At 45.6% G+C, this 18,363-nt stretch overlaps 1 protein-coding gene across 3 annotated transcripts in view; it reads left to right on the top strand.

Annotated features, from left to right (window-relative positions):
* Positions 1 to 287: 287 nt before the first annotated feature.
* KAT5 (lysine acetyltransferase 5) overlaps positions 288 to 18,363 on the top strand; it is a 62,521-nt gene continuing 44,445 nt past the window's right edge. For all 3 annotated transcript variants that reach the window (XM_044269640.1, XM_044269639.1, XM_044269641.1), the window contains exons 1-2: positions 288 to 776; positions 1,302 to 1,368. In XM_044269640.1, the coding sequence (XP_044125575.1) occupies positions 768 to 776; positions 1,302 to 1,368 (76 nt within the window). In that variant the 5' untranslated portion in view covers positions 288 to 767. The remainder of the gene's footprint in view (positions 777 to 1,301; positions 1,369 to 18,363) is intronic.

The following is an 18,363-nucleotide window of genomic DNA, read 5'->3' as shown; positions in this document are numbered from 1 at the left end:
ATAGCTCCAGCAAAGGGTTAGCAGCTTGCGAAATGGGTATTTATACTACCCTCGGCCTCGGCGCACTTGGACGTAATTTTTCCCTACCCCCACACTGCGCAGACGCGGAGATCGGATGGATTTTCAGGAGTTAACCGCGCTTGCGCAATGGGACGTAATATCCGGCGCATGCGTAGTGTCCCGGTGTGCTGCTGAACTTGAGTGAGCTTTTCCCTAAACTGTCTTTTGCGCATGCGCAGATCGTTTAAACTAAGGACCGCCTTCAAACATCATTTCCGGTGCGACAGGAAGTTAGGAGGTAGGGAAATCTCACGAAGTAGACATCAGTCCAACGAATTCTTCACTAACACGTGACGCTGCCAGGTCCCAAATTAAAATAATAATCGATATATTATCCATAGCACTGGATAACATGTACTGTCCCAGAGAACCCAGAACCGATAAGCGTCTTTCACCATACACCACGCATGCGCAGTACGAATCTTCTCACGCCTTAATAAATAGCAGTTGAAAGCCCCATTTGTCTGCTCAGGCTGTCCTACTCACTGCCTGGCCGTATTGGTGACATTCTTTACTAACTAAAAGAGAACTGGTATGGACTTAACACAAGCCAAGAACGTTTCCTTAGCTGTCGAGTACAATGTAGTCTTTGTTTTCCTTGAAAAACTATGTGACTGGTCATTATCAGGCGCGCTGTAAAAAGCCCTGGACTCCAAGGAAGAGGCGGAGCCAGCGGTGGATACAGTAGGAAGCGGCGCAGACTCGACATGGCGGAGGTGAGGCCTCGTATGTGTCAGTGATGGGTTCTGGTTCCGCACTGTAGAAATCGGAGAGTTTTGGCACTGTTGACATACGTGCATCCCAGTGCTGGCTCGTCACTTCTCATGTTAGAAATGTGTATGTGGTGTGACAGCTTGTTATTTCTGCGATATATACAGTGGTAGGGGAAACCTTCAGTGCATCGAAACAAAACATTATTTTTTATAGGAGCCATAATTTAAAAAAAATGTTCTGTTTCTACAGCTCCTATGCAGACCTATGCATCTCCCTGGTAATAGTTGTGGTCTGATCCTGCAGTCATTAGCGAGCTGTGGACAGAATATGAGGATCAGACTACACAACACCATAAATGTGCCCTCGTTTTCCATAGATGCTGTGGACACAACGGCAGGGTATTGGGTATTCTTATTCGTCTATTTGCTAAATGTTTTTGCAGCATGGCTGCTGAACTGCACAAACCTTCTAATGTGAGAAAATCCTAGGATTGCAGTCAGTCATCCCGTTTACGTGCTTATTTCTAGGCAGAGATTGTGGAAGGCTGCCGACTTCCTGTTCTCCGGAAGAACCAAGAAAACGAAGTGGAGTGGCGTAAGTGTTTTAGATGTTTGAAAACTAGTGTAATGTACACACATTGTTTTATTCATTTCTCTTTTATATATGAATAGATTTTGTTTTCAACTTGCTGGAAAATGGCTTTTACCATGGTTAGGCTACATTCACACAAACGTATTTTTGTTTCCGATTAGTCCGTTCCGTTTTTGTTTTTTGCGGATAGGATGCGGACCTATTCATTTCAATGGGTCCGCAAAAAATGCAGACAGCACACAGTGTGCTATCCGCATCCGTATGTCCGTTCTGTAGCCATGCAAACAAAAAACATGTGCTATTCTTGTCCGTTTTGCGGATAAGAATAGGCATTGTTACAATGGTTCCGCCAAAAAAAAAAAAAAGGGATGCCATACGAATGTCATCCCCCCTTTTTTTTTTTTTTTTTTTTTTTTGCGGACCTCAAAACGCATACGGTCGTGTGAATGTATGCTTATTAACACGTACATGACTTGTTGTAGAAATGTCCTTTCCTCTGTAAGGTGCTTGCAGAAATTAATGTGATGAATGGAACTGATTTGCTGTGTGTGAATATTTCCTTAAAGGGAATATGTCAACTCTTTCAAGCATATCTAATAAATGGCAATGCATGTCAAGCCAGTTTAACCACCTCCCACCTGCCAGTTGACTATAAACGTCCGGGAGGTGGATCTCTACAGTGGGATGCGAAAGTTTGGGCAACCTTGTTAATTGTCATGATTTTCCTGTATAAATTGTTGGTTGTTACGACAAAAAATGTCAGTTAAATATCCTATAGGAGACACACACAGTGATATTTGAGAAGTAAAATGAAGTTTATTGGATTTACAGAAAGTGCGCTATAATTGTTTAAACAAAATTAGGCAGGTGCATACATTTGGACACTGTTGTCATTTTATTGATTCCAGAACCTTTAGAACTAATTATTGGAACTCAAATTGGCTTGGTAAGCTCGGTGACCCCTGACCTACATACACAGGTGAATCCAATTATGAGAGAGTATTTAAAGAGGACTTTTCACTGATTATTACAATGTGAACTAAGAATACAAACCTGGAGAGCGGCGTCCGGGGATCTCGCTGCACTTACTATTATCCCTGGGCGCCGCTCTGTTCTCCTGCTATTCCCTCCAGTATCTCCGGCCACTAAGTTATAGTAGGCAGAGATTTCAGTCACTAAGTTATGGTAGGCGGAGTCTGCCCTTGTTCTGCTCTAGCGCTGGCCAATCGCAGCGCAGAGCTCACAGCCTGGGAGGTTATTTTCTCCCAGGCTGTGATCTCTGCAATGCGATTGGCCAGCGCTACAGCAGAACAAGGGCAGACTCTGCCTACCATAACTTTGTGATCGGAGATACCGGAGGGCATAGCAGGAGAACGGAGCGGCGCCCAGGGATAATAGTAAGTGCAGTGAGATCCCCGGGCGCCGCGCTCCATTTCTTTATACTTAGTTCACAGTGTCATAATCGGTGAAAGGGCCTCTTTAAGGGGCCAATTGTAAGTTTCCCTCCCCTTTTAATTTTCTCTGAAGAGTAGCAACATGGGGGTCTCAAAACAACTCTCAAATGACCTGAAGACAAAGATTGTTCACCATCATGGTTTAGGGGAAGGATACGGAAAGCTGTCTCAGAGATTTCAGCTGTCTGTTTCCACAGTTAGGAACATATTGAGGAAATGGAAGACCACAGGCTCAGTTCAAGTTAAGGCTCGAAGTGGCAGACCAAGAAAAATCTCGGATAGACAGAAGCGACGAATGGGGAGAACAGTCAGTCAACCCACAGACCAGCACCAAAAACTTACATCATCATCTTGCTGCAGATGGAGTCACTGTGCATCGTTCAACCATTCGGCGCACTTTACACAAGGAGATGCTGTATGCGAGAGTGATGCAGAGGAAGCCTTTTCTCCACCCACAGCACAAAAAGTGCCGCTTGAGGTGGGCTAAAGCACATTTGGACAAGCCAGCTTCATTTTGGAATAAGGTGCTGTGGACTGATGAAACTAAAATTGAGTTTTTTAGCCATAACAAGGGGCGTTATGCATGGAGGAAAAAGAACACAGCATTCCAAGAAAAACACCTGCTACCTACAGTAAAATATGGTGGTGGTTCCATCATGCTGTGGGGCTGTGTGGCCAGTGCAGGGACTGGGAATCTTGTCAAAGTTGAGGGACGCATGGATTCCACTCAGTATCAGCAGATTCTGGAGACCAATGTCCAGGATTCAGTGACAAAGCTGAGGCTGCGCCGGGGCTGGATCTTTCAACAAGACAACGACCCTAAAAACTGCTCAAAATCCACTAAGGCATTTATGCAGAGGAACAAGTACAACGTTCTGGAATGGCCATCTCAGTCCCCAGACCTGAATATAATTGAAAATCTGTGGTGTGACTTAGAGAGCTGTCCATGCTCGGAAGCCATCAAACCTGAATGACCTAAAGATGTTTTGTAAAGAGGAATGGTCCAAAATACCTTCAACCAGAATCCAGACTCTCATTGGAACCTACAGGAAGCCTTTAGAGGCTGTAATTTCTGCAAAAGGAGGATCTACTAAACATTGATTTCATTTCTTTTTTGTGGTGCCCAATCCGGCCTTGGCTGCCTGCGTGGATGCAATGGGTCGTGCAGTGTTGTCCCCGCAGCCCTCGGTGCTCCGGCCTTCTTCCTGCCTTGCCTTCCCCTCCCCCTGTAGGAAGTTAAGCCTTCCTGTTCCTGGTCAGCCTTCTCTTGAGGCTGGCACAGGATTCTATGGGTTTCTTGCTGAGGGGCTGAGGAATTTAACTCCTCTACCTCTTGCCCAATAAATAAATAAAATATATATATATATATATATATATATATATGAGGAATATGGATTAATATTTACTGTCAGCCATGTCCTCACACCCCCCCATTTGCTGACAGACAGCAGAGGTAGGGATTTCCCTGCTTCAAAGCCCCCAGCCCTGATTGCAATTTGATGCACCTCTTGGCATGACTCAGTGTACATGCAAAATAAGTTTACACCCCCCATGTGCTGACAGATTGCAGAGGTAAGGAACTCCACAGGAGGGCCCTGCTTCAAGGAAAAGTTCACACCTCCATGCACCAGTTTGGAGCCAGCTGAATCTTGCAGGAAACCCCCCCCCCCCCCCCCCCAGCAGGGGGTATATGCTTTTGCCTGGATCAATGAGATTTCCTATACATATTGGCACCTACCTCTCATAAGGAATTATGAATCACCTGGCCATCGCAGATGCAAACCGGATACATATTTGTGTCCCGGTGGCCACGAGGTACGGTCCCATGGTCTTTGTTTACTCGTACCCAGTCGGGGTAGGGAGATACCCATATCTCCCCATAGAAGCCACCTACCGGTACCAGGTTTGGGCTCTACTTGTAGCCGGAACCCAGGCAGGTCCATTAGTCCTAGAACCATCTCCCTGTGACCCTCTGGTCTGGAGCTATGACCCCTAAAGGGTTTTGTGGGTCATTCACCGTCAGCCCAGAAGAGGGGGAGTTGACCCCTCCCTGAGGCAGGGAGGGGATGGGCCAGCTACAGGTTAAAAGCCTGGTGCCAGCAAGTAGGCGGCGTCTTTTCTCTGAAGAGGGGTCACATCCTACACATGTGTTTAGAGGGACCCAGGAAATAGCAGGAGATCACAGCCCCTCGTGTGGCCTCCAGCTCAGGACATCGCCAAGGAACTTTCATCATACTTGGTAACTTACTTTCACACTGCTTAATCCTATTGTAACCATATACCCTGTAATCTCAGACCACTGTATATATATTGTCTGTGTATAGTGTGTTATATCTAGTGTGCTCTTATAGCGATTAAATCTATAATTTAATCTTGTGCTATCTTGTATCTCGATCACGAATCCCCATGTCCGTGTTTTGGCCTAGTTATAAGCTACCGCGGGTTGGTTTCTGACCCTATATAATCCCGTTAGCGGACCGGGCTTATATCAAACGAGAAACTGGTGGCAGTTACCCGGGCTGAGTGTGGGCTGTTTTCACTGCGGCAGTGAAAAGGCCCTTCCAGCTTGTTGCCTCTCTGTGCCCGCGTGGACAGGAGGTGTGTGTGTAAACTATACCAGCCTGACCTTACGTGCTCCTCTGGAGGGCGTAACTTCACGTTTTTGGTAAACCCCGTGATCATACCAGGTCTCGTGAGCTCGACGTGGTTGACGTCAAGCGGGCACGAGGTGTGGTATTCATCACACCACTTTTTAAGGACTAGTTTAGGTCTGAAGTCACTTTGTGGGACAGAAAGTGATACCTCATAAAATATTTATTACTTAACATTCCCTATATGTCTACTTTATGTTAGCATCATTTTGGAAATGTCATTTTATTTATTTATTATTTTTATTTGAGAACAAGGCATGAAATATACAGAACATTCAATATCAATAAATTTTTAGAGGTGGGCAATCTCTCCATTCCTTAAAACTTCAAATTTACCCAAATTTTATCATTTTATTTTTTTAGGACGTTAGAAGGCTTAGCATTTTTGAAGCAATTCTTAAAATTAAGAAAATTGCCAAAACCCACTTTTTAAGGACCAGTTCAGGTCTGAAGTCACATAGTGGATACCCCCATAAATGACCCCATTGTAGAAACTACACCCCTCAAGTTACTCAAAACTGATTTTACAACTTTGTTAACCCTTTAGGTGTTTTAAAGGAATTAACCCCTTAGTGACCAAGCCTGTTTGGGCCTTTATGACCAAGCGTTTTTCTTCCTTTTTTCATGGTCTCGTTCCGAGAGCTATAACTTTTTTTTATTTTTTTTGTCTATATAGCTTTATGAGGGCTTGTTTTTTACGGGACAAGTTGTAGTTTTTAATCGCACCATTTTGGTATATATATATATATATATATATATATATATATATATTTTATTAGTGTCCATTCAGGCCCTCACTACGGGTATTTGCACTACTACTGGTTGCAGTACTCCCTTGGTTATTACCTTCCTCTATTGGGGTCTAACCGCACTAGAACTGTTTCAGTGCCGGCAGTAGGCGTTCCCCCTTTTTTTTTTATTAGGTGGCGGAACTGCTTTACCACTGGGAACAGGACTTGCTGTATGCATTAGCCTCTTCCATAGGTGGCGCTATGGCATTGTCCCTGGTTCAGTGTTTACTATATGTCTTACCCCCTAACGTAGGTGGGGGTATCGATACGGGGCTCTCCTTATGCCTTGCCCTTTCCGTAAAAGGTGTACTCTCTCTATTTGGATTCAGTTCCTACTAGATGCATTACTGCATTACCTTTTATGGTGGAGTATTTGCACTACCACTAGGGTAGTGCTTGCCGTAAGCATTACCCCCTTTCATTGGTGGGATAATTGCAACATTGCCCCTTCCACAACTGATCCACTATCAACTACACCACGGCTATAGATGCCTTAGCTTCTTCTACATGTGGAGCGTAGCGAGTATCGTACACGCTGGTGCCCTGTACTCTTATTCTCTTGGTATCTCCAGGGTTGCTGTGGCTGTTTTCACGTTGTCTTTTTCTATCGATGCCGTTTTGGGGAATAAATAGGACAACCTCTCTCCTCAGGGGGTTGTCCAGCGTCACTCCTGTGTCCTAGCGTCCCCTATATCCATGGCCTTCAACTGTACCAATATGTGTCTTCAACAATATATAGTGCGTACACCATGGCACGTAATATTGTGATTACGTTCCAGCAAGTCGAGTGTTTCACGGACTCTATATCCCTTATCCACTATTTCTGATATGGGAAGTGGTTGTGCTGGCACTCTGGTTTAGCATTGCAGCGTGTTCTCCCCCGCTGGTGCAGATTTTTACGCTGGTACTGGCGTCTGCAGTGGGGCAGTCCCTGAGGCACTGGTTCTACCCTAACGCTGGCTTGGCGGTTGTTCCTGTCTAAAGCTCTTCCCAGGTGGAGTATTTACGGTTAGCTCTCCTTTCCTGGGGCAGTATGGTACCATGGTCTCAACCGGATCCCTCTAGTCTGCCCCTCATTTTGTGCTGGTGGGCACGCTACAGCTACTACGGTGCAGGGGTCCTGGATTAGCCATTACATACTCTGGCTCCCCCTGCACGTTTTTTTTCGTCAGGTGACGGATTCTTCTTACGCCAAATTCAGAGGCGTACGCTGCATGGCCTCCTCCTTAGGCGGAGTATGGCACCGCCACGATCATCCGGTGGCTACTTCTGTGTAGTGCCAGTCTCAGATGGGGAATGGGCATTGCCCTGCTTTTTTTTTTCCTTTCCTACTCCGCAAACCTGGGTAGCTCCTGTGTTACTACTTCCCCTCATCTATGTTGATGCAGGGTATTGGTTCTGTGTGGTGTGTTTTTTTTTTATTTTTTATTTTTTTTCTTCTTCCCCCAAGTCTTGTTTTGGATAGACTGTTGGGCTGTGACGATTTTCCAAATCCACCCGTTGGTCCTGGGAGCACTACCCGTATCTACAACTACCGCTCTCAAGACTTGACTAGTGACTGCCATGTCGGTCCGATGTAGTCATGCCTTTTCACTACACACTCCATGGCTAAACTACGAGACTCACCACGCCAGGCTGAGCGGGGGTGATGTCACGACTGTTGATAGAGTTTCTCTCCTGGACCGGAACACCCCTTCTATCTTCCTCTTCGAGGCAGGTGTTTTTTTTGTTTTTTTTCTCTCATCTTGGTCTGGTCGAAATTTCTGTCGAGCAGGGTTGCTACACCATCAATACACGGTCGCTGACGGAACTCCACCGCCGGTGATTCTCAGGTTTATTCAGGCGTTTTATTTTTATTTTTTTCTCTGTAGTTTATCAGCCAGCTTCACAGTCTCCCCACAAGTTTCTTCAGCTCGGGGGACTGGAAGGTTTTTTCTTGTGGCCATCACATCCATCAGACTGGTGTCCGGATTGGGGCACTCTCTTGTAGAGAGCATCCTGGTTCTGACAGGGATAACTGGTTCCCCGGCCCGTTCATTCCTTTCTCCCGAAGGTGGTCTCTGATTTCCATTTCAATGAAGATACTGTCCTTTCATCACTGTGTCCCTTCGATTCACACCTTAAGGAAAGGGAGTTAGATCATTTGGACGCTGTCAGGGCTCCGACGTTTTACTGCCAGCCTCCAGTTCCTTCTGGCGTACGGACTCGCCTTTTTTTGTCATCCCGGAGGGTCCTCGCAAGGCGTTGCCGGCCTCCAGGGTGGCACTTGCACGTCTGCATTTGCTTAAGCATACTGCACCCGGGGCAGGGTCCCTCCCTTCGGTGTCGCGGCTGACTCCACCAGAGCGATGGGCGCTCTTGGGCTCGGAGGATTCAAGGTTCGCCCGCGCAGTTGTGCAGGGCCTCTGCTGTCCGCCTTATGCACATTCACAAAATTTTGCCAGGCGCATATTTATGCATCACGGGCGCCGCCTTGGGTTGCATGGTCTTGCATGCGACAGTTCTTAGTTGCCTGCAGGGGCGCTTGCTCCATGGGTCTCTGGTTTTCCCTCCCTGTGGACTGCTCTAGGACGTCCCACGGTCTCTGTGTCCCCAATGAATATGGGCGAGAAAACGAGATTTTTGTAAAACTTACCAGTAAAATCTCTTTCTCACGCTGGACAGAGCACCCACCCAGTATTGTTGTTCGGCCACAGTTGTGGCTGTTGCTGGTTAGGACCTGGTTTGGTTCTTGGTATGGTTGCTGTTCCACGTTTTTTCGTTAGTTTACTTGCTTCTCACAAACTGAAGCTCTCTCTCCAGGCTGGAGGGGGTATAGCTGCCAGAGGAGGAGCTAACAGCTTTTACTAGTGTCAACGCCTCCTAGAGGACATGGCTATACCCATGGTCTCTGTGTCCCCCAATGAAGAGCGAGAAAGATATTTTACTGGTAAGTTTTACAAAAATCTTTTTTTTTTATTTTTTTTTTTATTATTGTAACAACCAATGATTTATACAGGAAAATCATGACGATTAACAAGGTTGCCCAAACTTTCGCATCCCACTGTATCTCTGAATAGACGTTTCTGAATGTCCATTGAGAGATGGCAGCTGCGCACTAATCGTGCATCTGCAGAGCGGGTTCCCAGGTGTCCCTGCCTTCTAGATCGCTGAGCGCTGTGTGTACAGATCAGGAAGCGCTATGCCATAAAAGAGAAATGCAAGAAAAGTGAAATTTAAAAATTTGATCTCCATTTTCCATTAACCCCTTAGTGACCACCCATACGTGTTTTTACAGCGGTCACTAAGGGGCCTTAGGCTGGGTCGCCATGTTTTTACGGCGGCCCAGTCTAAGCACTGCACGGCTCCCCCGTGCAGCGGGGAGCGCGGAACAAGCTCTCACATGAGAGCCGGGGCCCTGCTCTAACAGCCCGGACCGGCAGAAGTGCCGATCCGGGCTGTTTAACCCTTTACATGCCGGGCGCAAAGTGGTGACAGAGGGAGCGGACTCCCTCTGTCTCCCATCAGCACCCCGAAAATAAGATCGCGGGGTGCTGATGTGTTGGGAAGCTTACCTCGCTTCTGATCAGGGCCCCGAGCCTGTCTTCAGTTCACTCCAGCAGGCTGTGCCTTTCTGGCGCAGCCTGCTGGTCAATCTTTGAATAGCATTGCTATGAAATGTAATGCATTCTAGAGATAATGCATTACATTTTAAAAGCAATCAAAATACAGTATATTATAGTCCCCTTTTGGGACTTTTAAGTAGTAAAAAAAAAAAATAGAAAAAAAATACACATTTATTAAATAAAAAAAATATCCTTTTTTTTTCCATTGAAAATACGCTTTTTCAATGAAAAAAATTGCAAAAAGAAAATATCCCCCATATGTTTGGTATTGCCACGTCCGTAATGACCCTGACTACATAAATATTACATAAATTATCCCCTATGGTGAACGTCGTAAAAAAAAAAAAAAGACTGAATTTCTAATTTATTCTTAGTTTCCACCGAAAAAAACGTAATAACAAGCGATCAAAAACCGGCATTTACTCCAACATGATGCCAATGAAAAATACAAGTTGTCCCTCAAAAATCAAGCCCTCACACAACTCCATAGAAAAAGAAAAAAAAAAAGTTATGGGTCTTGTGAAGTGGCAATGCTAAATCATTTTTTTGGTTAATAAAAGGGGTTTTATTGGAAAAAAAAGTTGTAAAACGTAAAAAAAAATTATTAGTATTTAGTATTGCTGTAATCATACTGACCCAGAGAATAAAGATATTATGTTATTTGTACCGAAAAATGAACGCCGTAAAATTTATAATGTAAAAACGCAGTGGCAGTATTGATATTTTTCCCCATCTCCCTCCCAGAAAGAGTTAATAAAAGTTAATCAGAAAGTTATGTGTACCCCAAAATGGTGCCATTAAAAACTACAACTTGTCCCGTAAAAAACAAGCCCTCATAAAGCTATATAGACAAAAAAATAAAAAAGTTATAGCTCTTGGAACGAGGCCATGAAAAAAGGAAGAAAAACGCTTGGTCATAAAGGCCCAAACAGGCTTGGTCACTAAGGGGTTAATTCCTTTAAAACACCTAAAGGGTTAACAAAGTTGTAAAATCAGTTTTGAGTAACTTGAGGGGTGTAGTTTCTACAATGGGGTCATTTATGGGGGTATCCACTATGTGACTTCAGACCTGAACTGGTCCTTAAAAAGTGGGTTTTGGCAATTTTCTTAATTTTAAGAATTGCTTCAAAAATGCTAAGCCTTCTAACGTCCTAAAAAAATAAAATGATAAAATTTGGGTAAATTTGAAGTTTTAAGGAATGGAGAGATTGCCCACCTCTAAAAATTTATTGATATTGAATGTTCTGTATATTTCATGCCTTGTTCTCAAATAAAAATAATAAATAAATAAAATGACATTTCCAAAATGATGCTAACATAAAGTAGACATATAGGGAATGTTAAGTAATAAATATTTTATGAGGTATCACTTTCTGTCCCACAAAGTGACTTCAGACCTAAACTGGTCCTTAAAAAGTGGTGTGATGAATACCACACCTCGTGCCCGCTTGACGTCAACCACGTCGAGCTCACGAGACCTGGTATGATCACGGGTTTACCTAAAACGTGAAGTTACGCCCTTCAGTGGAGCACGTAAGGTCAGGTTGGTATAGTTTACACACACACTTCCTGTCCACGTGGGCAAAGAGAGGCAGCAAGCTGAGAGAGCCTTTTCACTGCCGCAGGGAAACAGTGGCTCCTCAGCCTGGGTATCTGCCACCAGTTCTTGTTTGAGATAAGCCCGGTCCGCTAACGGGATTATATAGGGTCAGAAACCAACCCGCTTATAACTAGGCCAAAACACGGACGTGGGGATTCGTGATCGAGATACAAGATAGCACAAGATTAAATTATAGATTTAATCGCCGTATGGGCACACTAGATTTAACACAATATATACAGTGGTCTGAGGTTACAGATTACAGGTTATATGGTTACAACAGGGTTAAGAAGTGTAAAAGTCAGTTACCGAGTAAGATGAAAGTTCCTTTGAGATTTTCTTTGCTGGAGTCCACCTGAAGGGCCGTGATCTCAGCTATTTCCTGGTTCCCTCTAAACACATTTGTAGGATATAACCCCTCTTCAGAGTAAGACGCGCCTACTTGCTGGCACCAGACTTTTAACCTGTAGCCAGCCCCTTCCCTCCCGGCCTCAGGGAGTGGTCCACTCCCCCTCTTCTGGGCTGGCAGCAAATGACCCACAAAACCCTTTAGGGTTCATAGCTCCAGACCAGAGGGTCACAGGGAGATGGTTCTGGGACTAATGGACCTGCCTGGGTTCCGGCTACAAGTAGAGCCCAAACCTGGTACCGTTATGGGGTTTCTATGGGGAGATATGGATATCTCCCTACTCTGACCTCATCCCAGTAAACAAAGACCATGGGAACGTACCTCGTGGCCACCGGGACACAAATATGTATCCGGTTTGCGCCTGCGATGGCCAGGCGATTCATAATTCCTTTTGAAAGGTAGGTACCAACATGTCTGGGAGATCTCGTTGATCCTGGGCAAGGGCGGATACCCCATGCTGGGGGTTTTCCTGCAAGATTCAGCTTGGCTCCAAACTGGTGGACTGAGGTGTGACCTTCTCCTTGAAGCCTGGACCCCCTGGGGGCTTTCTTCCTTGCCAACTGACACTCAGATGGCTGGGGGGGCGGAACTTATTTTGCATGTACACTGAACATGCCAAGAGGTGCATCATATGACAATCAGAGCTGGGACTTTGAAGCAGGGCCCTCCTGTGGAGTTCACTACCTCCGCTATCTGTCAGCAGATGGGGGTGTGAGGACATGGCTGACAGTAAATATTAATCCATATTCCTCACAAGTGGGTTTTGGCAATTAAAAAAATGTTAAAGGGAGTCTTTCACCTAATCTGAGCGTTTTAGACCGCTCATATCAGGTTATAGACTCTTTGACCCTAATTACAATCGTACCTTTCTCTTCTGTGTCCCTCGTCCAGATATTGAAAATAACACTTTTTAAACGTATGCAAATGATCTTGTGAAGGTGCCCAGGGGTGCTCCGCCCAACATCCAAACCCACTCAGCCCGTATGCCCTGGCAAACCTATTTTCTCCATTCACATCAATCGATGTGGATGAATAAATCATTGCCGGAATTATTATTATAATTTTTTTATTATATACAAAGTGTTTGCCAAAGCATATGAACACCGCCCTCAGCTCATAAGCCTCGGCAAACGTATCTTTTTTACTGAAGAGGAGAAATCTCGTCTTGCAGCGACGCATACACCGACTTTTGTGTAATCTGACAGCAGCGCAATGCTTTTCTCAGAATGCACATCAGTGCTGCAGCTGGTCGATCGGTTAGTCCACCTAGAAGGTAAAAAAAAACAGGCCGCAACGCAATAAATTTATTAGCATTAACTTTATATAACATTTGAAACAGAACATTAACTTTTATAGATTTTTTGGAACTTTTTTGCTTACCTGTGATTTCTTTTTCTTTTTTTTTTTTTTTATAGGACAAACCTCCTTCCCCATGGGACAATGTGCAAAGCGCAAATCCCCCAGAGATGTGGCAAAGTACATTATGCACTTTGTCCCAGGTGAAAGGAGCGGTTTGCAGCAGCTCTATCTGAAAGGGCCCGAAGACCCCTGTGTGCCTGTCCTGTGTCACGCAATCTCTATACTAAGTGTACCTGTGTGTGGTACTTCCGGAAACACACCCCTAGGCATAGGGCAGGGTGGTCAGGGCAGTCAGGACAGAAAAAGCGGGTGTCACACCTTATTCCACTCCTGCTACAGACACAATATCTTTTTCGGGGTGACGCTTGGGTTGAGGTACCAGCAACGACATTGGGGAAATGTCGCTCGTGTAGATGGCTCACTACACTGGTGGTTGGGGCCACGGAACCTCCTGGATACAGGAGGTTCTTGATGATCTCTTCCTGAAATTTGAGGAAGGATCGTGTTCTCCCAGCCTTACTGTAGAGAACAAAACTATTGTACATAGCCAATTGAATTAGGTATACAGACACCTTCTTATACCAGCGTCTGGTCCTGCAGGAAAGTAAATAAGGAGCCAACATCTGGTCATTGAAGTCCACCCCTCCCATGAGCAAATTATAGTTGTGGACACAGAGGGGTTTTTCAATGACACTGGTTGCTCGTTGAATTTGTATTGTCGTGTCTGCGTGAATGGAGGAGAGCATGTAAACGTCACGCTTGTCTCTCCATTTAACCGCGAGCAGTTCTTCGTTACACAGGGCAGCCCTCTCCCCCCTTGCAAGACGGGTGGTAACGAGCCGTTGGGGGAAGCCCCGGCGACTGGGTCGCACGGTGCCACAGCAGCCAATCTGTTCTAGAAACAAATGCCTGAAGAGGGCCACACTTGTGTAAAAATTGTCCACATAAAGATGGTACCCCTTGCCAAATATGGGTGACACCAAGTCCCAGACTGTCTTCCCCCTGCTCCCCAGGTAGTCAGGGCAACCGACCGGCTCCAGGGTCTGATCTTTACCCTCATAGACTTGAAATTTGTTCGTATAGCCTGTGGCCCTTTCACAGAGCTTATACAATTTGACTCCATACCGGGCGCGCTTGCTTGGGATGTATTGTTTGAAGCAAAGGCGCCTGGTGAAATGTATCAGGGACTCGTCTATGCAGATGTTTTGCTCAGGGGTATACAAATCTGCAAATTTCTGGTTGAAATGGTCTATGAGGGGCCGAATTTTGTGGAGCCGGTCAAAAGCTGGGTGGCCTCTGGGACGAGAGGTGCTGTTGTCACTAAAGTGCAGGAAACGCAGGATGGTCTCAAATTGTGTCCTGGACATGGCAGCAGAGAACATGGGCATGTGATGAATTGGGTTCGTGGACCAATATGACCGCAATTCATGCTTTTTTGTCAGGCCCATGTTGAGGAGAAGGCCCAGAAAAGTTTTAAATTCGGAAACTTTGACTGGGCCTAAAAGCTTCCCGGGTGGGTGGCTATAAATTGAGTGGCATACCGGTTTGTTTCTGCCACAACTAAGTCAAAGAGCTCCGCAGTCAAGAACAGCTCAAAAAACCCCAGTGCCGATCCGATCTGAGCCGTCTCAACCCGAACTCCAGATTGGGCGGTGAAAGGGGGAACTACTGGTGCGGCTGAAGATGGGGGCTGCCAATCAGGGTTTGCCAGCACCTTAGGGGCTCTACGGGCCTTTCTGTGCGGTGGCTGCAACGAGGGAACTACTGCACGTGCCACCGTACCAGCTGCAACTGTCCTTCTGGTGCTCGCCACTTCACCATGTTCTACGGCAGTGCTGGTACTAGGTCCAGGATGGGCTGCACTGCTGGTGTATGCCTCAACACGTAATCCGACAGCGCCAGCCCCACTCTGCTGACCTTGAAGCGGATCCTGCGCAACACGGGGCCGAGTACGCCCAGAGGGGATGCTCTGGCCCAGAGGGGATGCTCTGGCCCAGAGGGGATGCTCTGGCCCAGAGGGGATGCTCTGTGCCTGAGTGCGGCGTCCCGCACTGTCTCTGGCTCCAGAGGTCACTTACCCTTCACCCAGCGCTGCTGTCTTCGGTCCTCTGGCGGTTCTCCCTGGGCGGCTATCTTGAATCCAGTTCAGGAGTCGGCGGCGTTTCTAGTGTTGCAAAGGACGCTGGGAGGCGTGGTTCGTGCGTCTGGAAGGTGACGTAGGCTGTCACATGATCGCGATTTTTTTTTTTTTTCCGCCGGCTTGTTCTGAATGGTCCCGGCCTGTTCTGAGTGATCCTCTTGCTCTGTTTCGAGTAATGGGTATTCTGACAATCCTCTGCTCCCTAAATGCGTTTTGGGAGTCTCTTCCTCCCTGATGAAGGGAGAGACTCCCGAAACGCGTTTAAGGAGCAGAGGATTGTCAGAATATTTATATTTTATTCGAATATTTCACAACTTTCCTCAATACCAGCTGGTAAACATTTATAAATATAATGTGTTATATGGCTTTTTATTTTTTATTTTATTTTTTAAAAGTCACCAGCCTGCTAGCGATGATCGTTGGCTGGCAGGCTGGTGACTAACTTCTGCTGCGACGATTCCCGGCCCGCACTGCGCATGTGCGGGCCGGCTTGGTGCGTCGTCTCGCGAGATGACGCGCCGATGCGTCCATGAGGAATAACCCGCCCGCAGGACGCATGACTGCGTTAGGCGGTCGGGTAGCGGTTAGTCATACTACTGGAAAAAACCCAAAATAAGTATATATAAATAAGATTACAAAATAGGAGATTATTGCGGTATGCAGGGATACCTTTTTATTCTACTAACCTAATACATTATTTTTTTTTTTTTTTTTATGAGATGACGGTTTGATTGGTATTATTTTGGCGTGCCCTTGACTTTTTGATCGCTTGGTATTGCACTTTTTGTGATATAAGGTGACAAAAAATTGCTTTTTTGGCACAGTTTTTGTTTCTTTTTTTTTATGGTGTTCTCCTGAGGGGTTAAGTCATGTTAAATTTTTATAGTGCCGGTTCTTACGGATGCGGCTATACCTAATATGTATACTTTTTTTTTTATTTATTTGACTTTAACACAATAAAAGCATTTTAGGAAAAAATAAAAATAATGTTTTAGTGTCTCCATAGTCTGAACGCCATATTATTATTTATTTTTACGATTGTCTCATGTAGGGGCTCATTTTTTGCAGGATGAGATGGAGGTTTGATTGGTAATATTTTACTATTTTGGTGTACATACGATTTTTTTGATCACTTTTTTTATTATTTTTGGGAGAAGTGAGGTGGGAAAAATTAAAATTTCATCAAATATATTATATATTTTTTTTTTTTTTTGTGCGATTCACATGCTGGGACAGTAACATGACCCTTTCAGAGATCAGGTCATTACGGACGTGGTGATATGAAACGTGTATGCTGACACTCTGCGAACCTCTCAGCCATCCTGAAAATGGGGGAAGTGTGGGAAGGAGATTGCGCGCCCTGCCATCCATAAAATGAGGAGGGGCACATTGAGGGTTGCAGGGGGGGGTGTATTATATACATTTTAGAAGGTTCTGATCCACGCAGTCATGGACTGTTGGGATCAGAACCTGTCAGCTGGCATTAGGATTGTCTGATTGGAGGGCGAGGGGGGTGCAAGGGATAACCTGTAGCGACAACTATGCCTTTTGTGACATGCACAGCATAGCGATCAGCCTCTGTGGCTGATCGTTATGCTGTCATCCTGCACAGCGCTTACATTGCGCTGTGCAGGAGTCAGTACAGGCTTCACATAGAAGCCTGTACCATACAGAGAGCGGACGGTCCTGCACATGCGCTGTGAAGACGGCCGCCCGGAGCTTTCGCCAGCAGGAGGCGGTGCTGTCGCTCGTGAATCCGTCTCCTGCTGGAGAAAGGAAGATAAGAAGACTGACTTCGGCCGGAAGTACTGAGAAGCCATCTGGAGGGACCACGTGACCGGGAGGAAGATCTCAAGAACGGCTGCACTCTGGAAGGTAAGTATGGGACCAATAATCTTTCCTTCACAGGGTAGCATGTAATAGCAAAAAAAAGGTTAAGCCCGGAGAACCCCTTTACATCATCATAACTATACCTCTATTATGGCTGTTAAAGTTTCCAGTAGTTAGAAAATGTCGTTTGTGTGATATGCTAATTAGTTAATAGGAGGTTCCTGGAGCCTTGTTCCTTCATAACTGCCCCCTCCTCTGCGATGCCAGAAGCTAGCCATACCTCCACTCACCTGGTTATTCTGCATCTCGACCAAGTCTGCCAGTCAGCTACTCTGTACTTGTGCAAGATTTTGGTGAGATGCAGGATGAGGAGGCAGAAAGAGTTTTGGCTGGCTTCTGATGTGGCAGAGGGGGCAGTTATAAAAGATTAAGGGGCGCCACTGAGAACTTGTGTAGGGTTCATGGAGGTGGACTTGGGCTCCAACAACCTCGTGCTGCCAGACACTTGGAAGACTAATTGGCATTTCCCACAAGCTTCATTTTCTGACAACTGGAGACTACCACAGGCGTAACAAAGGTATAGTTATGATGATGATGATGGTTGTCATATCAGGAGAACTGCTGTCCATCTGCCTTATAAAGGTATCAATGTATGTCATGGGGGGGGGGGGAGGGGGTGTTCACTCTTTAAGGCCAGGTGGAAAATTATTAAAGTGTAACTGTCATTTCAGTTTTATTTCTAATTTGTAGGAGATGTGATAATACATTTTTGTAACATAATTTATTAGGTGAATTTGAACTTTTCTATAAAAAAAAAAAAATGTCACTGAAGTTGTTCCTTAGCAGCGCTCTATGATTTGAGCATCGCTAAGGAAAATCCATCTTCAGCACAATTCAGTACTGTACACGAAGCTGCTCCTGGAGCCAGCCTCCCCTTCTACAGACATGGATAAAACTTCACTTCTGCAACGAGCGGGCAATCAACGCTCACCCTTCACATTATGTATACAAATCCGGAGACTGGGAGATGCCGTTTTATAGTATATAGGGACATGCATATTAAAGGGCTTGTCCATAGCTTGTAAAAACATCACACCTGTCCATAGGTCGTGTGTGGTATTACAGCTCCTCTCTATTCACTTCAATGGAGCTGAGCTGC

The sequence above is a fragment of the Bufo gargarizans genome, chromosome 10 (genome assembly GCF_014858855.1).
Source record: "Bufo gargarizans isolate SCDJY-AF-19 chromosome 10, ASM1485885v1, whole genome shotgun sequence".
Classification (NCBI taxonomy): Eukaryota; Metazoa; Chordata; class Amphibia; order Anura; family Bufonidae; genus Bufo; species Bufo gargarizans.
This window is presented reverse-complemented; position numbering and strand designations above follow the sequence as displayed.